The 8,022-nt window shown below is 49.5% G+C and overlaps 1 protein-coding gene across 2 annotated transcripts in view; it reads left to right on the forward strand.

Moving 5' to 3' along the window:
- Positions 1-8,022, forward strand: part of LOC108543574 (neuronal-specific septin-3) — a 22,079-nt gene that overhangs the window by 6,054 nt on the left and 8,003 nt on the right. For both annotated transcript variants that reach the window (XM_017894122.1, XM_017894123.1), the window contains exons 3-6: positions 3,366-3,494; positions 4,585-4,666; positions 5,003-5,140; positions 6,927-7,044. In XM_017894122.1, coding sequence (XP_017749611.1) covers positions 3,366-3,494; positions 4,585-4,666; positions 5,003-5,140; positions 6,927-7,044 — 467 coding nt within the window. The remainder of the gene's footprint in view (positions 1-3,365; positions 3,495-4,584; positions 4,667-5,002; positions 5,141-6,926; positions 7,045-8,022) is intronic.

Below are 8,022 nucleotides of genomic sequence, written 5' to 3' on the forward strand. Positions count from 1 at the left end.
ACAGAGCAACACTCCATCTCAAATAAATAAATAAATAAATAAATAAATAAATAAATAAATAAAAGAGTAGGAAGGGGCTGGGCGTGGTGGCTCACGCCTATAATTCCAGCACTTTGGGATGCTAAGGTGGGTGGATCACCTGAGGACAGGAGTTTGAGACTAGCCTGACCAACATGGTGAAACCCTGTCTCTATTAAAAATACAAAAAAATTAGCTGGGCATGGTGGCACATGCTTGTAATCCCAACTACTCAGGAGGCTGAGGCAGGAGAATCACTTGAAGCCCAGAGGCGGAGGTTGCAGTGAGCCAAGACCGCGCCATTGGACTCCAGCCTGGGCAACAAGAGTGAAACTCCGTCTCAAAAAAAAAAAAAAAAAAAAAAGTAGGAAAGGACCTCTGCCCCATCTCAGTGAGATGTCCAGTCAGTGCTGAAAAAGGAATCTGGCGTCATCCTTCTGTACTGTTCCTCTTTCGTCCCCCAATCAGTCATCCAGTCTTGTCCATTTTACCTCATAAATACCTCTTACGTCTGCCCACTTCTCTCCTCTCTCCTGCTGCCACCCTATACTGAGCTAGGTCTCTCACCTGGCTTGCCATGGCCACCTGACTCTGTGTTGTCAAAGTGCTGACCTGCAGCAAGATAAGCTCAGCTGGGGCTTGGGCCAGAGTATAAATCATCTGGAAAATCTTGCTATAAAAAACCTCCGCTGAGCTAAACAGTGTGCTCAGTGACAAGGTAGATTTCTCTCCTGAGGCAGACTTCTTATCTCAAGAACTGGTAGCAAATGGTTCAGGGTCCCTGGCAGCTGGGCCACTATGGGCCACACTCAGAGTGGCACCAACCCTCCTAGCTCTCTATCTCCTTTCCTCTCCAATCCCTTGTCCACCAGTGACCAAATAATCTTCCCACCTTGCAAAACTTATCAAGTCACCCAACTTACTTAAAACTCTGTAATAACTCTCCTTTAACCTCAGGATAAGTTTAAACTCCTAGACTGCCCTGATGCTACCTCTCCAACTCATCTCTGACCACTTCCCATCTAGCATTCTACTCCTCACTCATAAGAGGCAGTGCTCCTCCATGTGCCATGCTCTCTCCTACCCTAGAGCTTTTGCGTCTGCTGTTCCCTCTGGCTAGAACTCATGACTCTTTTGAAATCAACCTTCCGGTTTCAGCTTAGTTGCATTTCTCCAGAAGTCTTAGTCCCAGAGAGACTGGGTTGGATTCCCTTGGCAATGCTGCTTCAATACCCTGCGGTTATTCTCTTTCATACTGGTTATTGCAACATACTATAATTGTCTGCTTATGTTTTGGTCTCTCTCACACTAAACAGCTCCTTGAGGGTAAGGATGATGTTTTGTTCACCATAGTACCTCCAAATTTTAGGACAACGCTTGGCACCTAAGAATAATGAATGAACGAATGCTCTTAGAAAACATCTCAGAGCAAGCATGGCAAATCCAAGACCCGTGAGCCACTTCTCTCCCCAGTGGTGCGCAAATGGCAGACTGCTAGTCAGTCATGGCACGTGTTCAGTGCTGAGGCCAGATGTAGCCTTTTTAACATAATGATCTAGGTGGCTACTACCAGATAATCAGTAGGAATGAGAAATGCACCTTATTTACCATCCCTGGTCTTGTCCAATTTCCTCTCTCCTCACCATCGTATCAGTAAAGAAACCAAGGCATGACTAATCCAAAGGCATTCAGGGAAAACAATGCAGGTGGGTCTGGAACTCTAGGCCCTTGTCCTCCCCCAGCATGGTTCTTTTTCTAATATAATCACAAGAATGCACTAGCCCAGTATTTCTTAGATCTTACTGTCTATAGGACTCTTCAGGAAGCCCAGTTAAAATGCAGATTCGGAATCATAGGTCTGGGGTGGGGCCTGAGACTCTGCATTTCCTACTAGTGTCCAGACAATGCCAAGGCTGCTTGTCAATTGCAAGTCTTTCTTGTGGGATTCTTGTACATGTTGAAGTTTGAGAAGCACCAGTGGGTTTCTTTCTTTTGAAATAGAGTCTTGCTGTGTTGCCCAGGCTGGAGTACGGTTGCATGATCCCGGCTCACTACAACCTCCACCTCGTGAGTTCAAATGATCCTCAGCCTCCTGAGTAGCTGGGACCATGCCTGGCTAATTTTTGTATTTTTAGTGAATACAGGGTTTTGCCATGTTGGCCAGGCTGGTCACGAATTCCTGGCCTCAAGTGATCTGCCCGCCTCGGCCTTCCAAAGTGCTGGGATTACAGGCATGAGACACTGCGCCTGGCCTGATCAGTCTCTCTCTGTTGCCCAGGCTGGAATGCAGTGGTGCGATCTCAGCTCACTGCAAGCTCCACCTCCCAGGTTCGTGCCATTCTCCTGCCTCAGCCTCCCGAGTAGCTGGGATTATAGGCGCCTGCCACCACACCCGGCTAATTTTTTGTATTTTTTTTTAGAAGAGACAGGGTTTCACCATGTTAGCCTGGATGGACTCTATCTGCCCCTGACCTTGTGATCTACCCGCCTCGGCCTCCCAAAGTGCTGGGATTACAGGCATGAACCACTGCACCTGGCCTGACCAGTGATTTTCAAATGCTCTGTAGCTGTGAAACTTTTCCTTGAAATGAAATCTTTTGCAGATATGCATCTGGAAAACAGGTGAAAGGGAGCCATAGCGAAGGAAGTGGAGGCAGAGGCCCTGCCTGCCCAGTCTCCTCCTCCTCCTCTCACAGTGCCCTCTCTGACATGTATCTTCACAGGACACTAAGCCTTCTGGGAGCACAATCTAAAAACCACTACACTAGAATGAAGAGTGGATATAGAGACAAGATGTTCTTTGGGTTCGAGTTCCTGGTCTTGCATGTATTAGTTTATGTTGCTCTGCACATATTTTGTTAGAAGAGGATTCATCTCTCTAGGACCATCTCAACTGAGGATAAAGATAGTTCTGCTTCAGGATCCACAGGGCTGATACAAAGATTTGTCTAACAAATGTGAATGTACAATATGCACTGTGAGGCAGTTTCAGGATGCAAAGTCCTTCTATTTTTCTTTTTAGTATCATTAAAAAGTGAAAACCTAAGCAAAAAACTGAATCACAGCAAAACAGACAATCACGACACTAGACGTACGCAGAGGTTGTCCCTTTTCCCAGTGGTCCTGGGACTCTGGGAAGGAGAGAATATGGAATCCAAGTGATGTTTCCCCGAGGCCCTCTGCAGTAAGCAGGAAACCATTCCCACCTGCCTACCGTCCCCCAGTGAGTAGTCAGACAAGGTGTTGGCCTGGATCATGGCTCTAGAATTCTGTAAGCTTATGGGGAAGTATTAGGCTCAGAAGGTGAATGTGGAGTCTCCCTACCTCCTCCTCCTGCTTTGCTGTAGGCCAGAGTGGACTGGGCAAATCAACGCTGGTCAACACGCTCTTCAAATCCCAAGTGAGCCGCAAGGCCTCCAGCTGGAACCGGGAGGAGAAGATCCCCAAGACAGTGGAGATCAAAGCTATCGGGCATGGTGAGGACCAGACAGGGACCCCTATGGGCTTTGTTCAGTGAGTGCCTCTGCTGGAAAGGGGAAAGAATGGGGCTTATTGAGGAATAAGATCAATAAAAGGCAACCTTAAGACAGAACACACTTGAGTACTGCACTCTGAAGCAAACCCCTTAGACTGCTGGTTCAGGGAAGAGAGAGCAGGGACCTCAAATGGAAGGAGGGGGGATTTGAGGTGGATGATAAAGTACAGGATTTAGACAGGTAGAAAGAGGTAAGGAGAGGGTGGGTGTGGTGGCTCATGCCTGTAATCCCAGCACTTTGGGAGGCCAAAGTGGGAGGATCTCTTGAGTCATGGAGTTCGAGACCATCTTGGTCAACATAGTGAAACTCTATCTCTCTTTTTGTTTGTTTGTTTGTTTTTGTTTTTGTTTTTTGAGACGAAGTCTCTTGCTCTGTCGCCCAGGCTGGAGTGCAGTGGCGTGATCTCGGCTCACTGCAAGCTCCACCTCCTGGGTTCATGCCATTCTCCTGCCTCAGCCTCCTGAGCAGCTGGGACTAGACGCCCGCCGCCACACCCAGCTAATTTTTTTGTGTTTTTAGTAGAGATGGGGTTTCACCATGTTAGCCAGGATGGTCTTCATCTCCTGATCTCGCAATCCGCCTGCCTCAGCCTCCCAAAGTGCTGGGATAACAGGTGTGAGCCACTGCGACCGGCCCGAAACCCTGTCTCTTAAAAAAAATAGTTAGCTGGGTATGATGGTGCATACCTGTAGTCCTAGCTATTGGAGAGGCTGAAGCGAGAGGATCGCTTGAGCTGGGGAGTTCGAGGCTACAGTGAGCAGTGATCGCACCACTGCACTCTAGCCTGGGTGACCGACTGAAACCCTGTCTCTTAAAAAAAATAAAAGAAGAAGGAAAAAAGAAATGAGTAGAGAGGGGTTTCCAGGTACAGGGAACAGCATGATTATCGAGATGGAGAAGACCCTAAATTTGACTTTTCCAATAACCGATCCTGAAGAATAGGCCTGGGTCTCCCTAGCTAGTAGGCTGCCAGGTACCCGGGGTCAGCTGTAGGACTGACTTCTCTGGTATATTTTCTTTTCACCCCCAGTGATAGAGGAAGGTGGTGTTAAAATGAAGCTGACCGTCATCGACACCCCGGGCTTTGGAGACCAAATCAACAATGAAAACTGGTATCTGTCTGCCTCTGAGATCTTTGCCCTAAAGACTCTGCTGGGAAGATACTTGCTATGGTGCAGATTCATTCACGTTGAGAACCATCTGCACCCTCCATGCTCTGCAGTTCCCGACAGCCCAGGCAGAGGCCAGGGTCCCTGGGGAGCTCCACCCCTGCTAACTAACCATCCAGGAAAGCCATCGATGCGGGGGCTGAGGGGGAATCCAGCAGCAGGTATTCTAGGCCCACCAGGGAATGAGATGGATGTAAGGAGATTGCTACCAGACCATGCCTAAACTGAGCCCTAGGTCTTGTTCTTCTGATGCATCTATCTACTTTCCCCCGCCATCAGCTGGGAGCCCATTGAGAAGTACATCAATGAGCAGTACGAGAAGTTCCTGAAGGAGGAGGTGAACATCGCCAGGAAGAAACGCATCCCTGACACTCGTGTCCACTGCTGCCTTTACTTCATCTCCCCCACAGGACACTCGTATGTATCAACCCCACCCCTATTGCCAGGCCCGGTCTGGTTCGCATCATCTGTGTCCATTCTGGATCGGATGATCCATATGTTGACTCAATTAGGGAGGGCCAGATGGGCTGGAATATAGTCATGGCCCGTGACCTTGCGATTCCCCAGACTTTCCGTGAGGAAGTCTGACTTTCTTGCTAGGAGGTTAAAGCTGTCCAACATCAGCCACCAGTATCTGCCCACTTGTGTCCCAGCAGCACAGCACAACTGTTATCAGCAAAGAGGACTTGGTGTGTGTCAGCAGGGGGCACTTCATTTATTCACCAAATGCCTGCTTTGGAAAATAATTGGAGTTGGGAGCAGCAAGAAGGGTGAAATAGGGCAGGGCAGGGCTCTCGCATTGGGGCTGGTGTTTGGAGGGTAGGGACCCAGCCATAGGCATTTGGAAGGTACCAGCCTGGAGCGAGGCATCGTGTGTCCAGAGATGAAGGCCAACCATTGTAATGAAGTACTGTCTGATAGGCAGAATAAGACACACACACAAGCGTGTTGGGAACTCTGATTGTGAGTGGCAGGTGGACCCATGAAGGAAGTGCTGGGAATAGGCAGAGAATGGAGATCCCGGGGGGAGGCCAGCAACCTTCCTGCAGAGATGGGGGGAGGGGGTCCCATAATGTTACTAAGCCCAGATGCTGGGCCAGAGTTAAGCTCTTCAGAGAATGGCACAAGCAAGGTAGGCCCCAAATTTTGTAGGAACCAGGCAGTGATGGTAGGGGGAGGACAGAGATGAAACAAGACTCCTGAGAACTCAACAGAAGGCTGGTTTTATCCCTCCCTAGGCTTCGACCCCCCAGTCAGAATGACCCATCAGACAACCTATGAGTCCCCAAGGTTGCAAAATAGAGCCAAGTTGGAGTCTCAGAGCCTGAGGTAGGATGGAGGCATAGACTGTCAGATTGTGGGAAGGGCAGGGCCTCTAGCTTGGCCCTGGAGGACTAACTCTGGGGGCTAGGAGGAGACCTGTCAAGAAGTAGTCTGATAGGCAGAACAAGGCATACACACTAGGCATGGTGGCTCTCGCCTATAATCCCAGCACTTTGGGAAGCTGAGGCAGGAAGACTGCTTGAGCCCAGGAGTTCGAGACCAGCCTGGGCAACATGGCAAGACATTGTCTCTACACAAAATTTAAAAACTAGCCAGACATGGTGGTGTGCACCTGTGGTCCCAGCTCCTCTGGAGGCTGAGATGGGAAGATTGCTTGAGTCCTGGAGGTCAAGGCTGCCATAAGCCAATGACCTTACCACTGCACTCCAGCCTGGGCGACAAAGCAAGACCCTGTCTCAAAAAAAACAAAACAAAACAAAACAAAAAACAAAACACACACACACACACACACTGTCATTTTTTGTTGTTGTTGTTGTTGTTTGTTTTTTATTTTTAGGACAGACAAAAAAGGAAAAAAGACACACACGCAAAAGACATATGAGTAGAGACAACAGTCCACAGGTGCTCCAAGGAGAAAGAAATCCCTGAGTCAGAAAAGATGTCATGAAGTGGTGGTTTGAGGGGGGCTCACAGAGAGGCAGGATCTGCATGGGGACTGAAGAAGAAAAAGGCAGGTGTTGAGGCTGCTCTGCAGATGGCAAGGCAGTGGGGCTGTGTCGGAGAGGAGAGGTAGCAGCCTCTGGGCCTCAGCCAGATGCCCAGCCCAGTCCTCTTCTCCTGAGGTGTCCTGGAGTGGTAGCGGTGGCTGAGTTGGGGAGGGCGAGGTAGCTCTGACGATCCCACCTTTTCTGTGACCCAGCTTGCGACCTCTGGATCTCGAGTTCATGAAACACCTCAGCAAGGTTGTGAACATCATCCCTGTCATCGCTAAGGCTGACACCATGACCCTGGAGGAGAAGTCTGAATTCAAGCAAAGGGTGAGAAGGCCCCCTGTCTTCTTTTCCTGTTCCCATCCCCTCCTTTCTCTCCACTGGGTTCAGGCCATCTCCTAGCCCTCATCATTCTGACTTTACCCCCACCCTCAGCCCTCCCCCAATTCTCCACCCCAGCCCCTACTTAACCATTCAAAGGGCTGAGGTTGGTGGTATCTGGGGACTATGATGAAGAAAAGATGGTGCAGCTCCAGGCTGCTTTCTTCCTGCCTTCGAAACCTATCTGTGAAGACCACTGAATACATGTATCACTGTGAACATAAGAAATCACTCCTCAAACATTAGCCTACTTGAAGGACTAGACAACTAGACTGATGATTGAGTCATCTGCCCACTAGTCCTCACTGGCATCTTCTTCATTTTTTTTTTTTTTTTTTTTTTGGAGTCTCTCTCTGTTGCCCAGGTTGGAGTACAGTGGCGCGATCTTGGCTCACTGCAAGCTCTGCCTTCCGGGTTCTCGCCATTCTCCCGCCTCAACCTCCTGAGTAGCTGGGACTATAGGCGCCTGCCACCACGCCCGGCTAATTTTGTTTTTTTATTTTTAGTAGAGACGGGGTTTCACCGTGTTAGCCAGGATGGTCTTGGCTAGTCTCGATCTCCTGACCTCGTGATCTGCCCGCCTCGGCCTCCCAAAGTGCTGGGATTACAGGCCACTGCCTGAGCCACCGCGCCCGGCCGTCACTGGCCTGTTCTATAAGCTCAGCCCTGTGCTGGATGTACAGGGTTGGGGAGGGGAGATTTGAGAGAAATAAAAAGACAATTGCTGCCTTTAAGAAACTTACAATTGGCTGGGCGCGGTGGCTCAAGCCTGTAATCCCAGCACTTTGGGAGGCCGAGACGGGCAGATCACGAGGTCAGGAGATCAAGACCATCCTGGCTAACACGGTGAAACCCCGTCTCTACTAAAAAAAATAAAAAATACAAAAAACTAGTCGGGCGAGGTGGCGGGCGCCTGTAGTCCCA

The sequence above is a fragment of the Rhinopithecus bieti genome, unplaced genomic scaffold, assembly GCF_001698545.2.
Source record: "Rhinopithecus bieti isolate Rb0 unplaced genomic scaffold, ASM169854v2 scaffold_25304, whole genome shotgun sequence".
Lineage (NCBI taxonomy): Eukaryota > Metazoa > Chordata > Mammalia > Primates > Cercopithecidae > Rhinopithecus > Rhinopithecus bieti.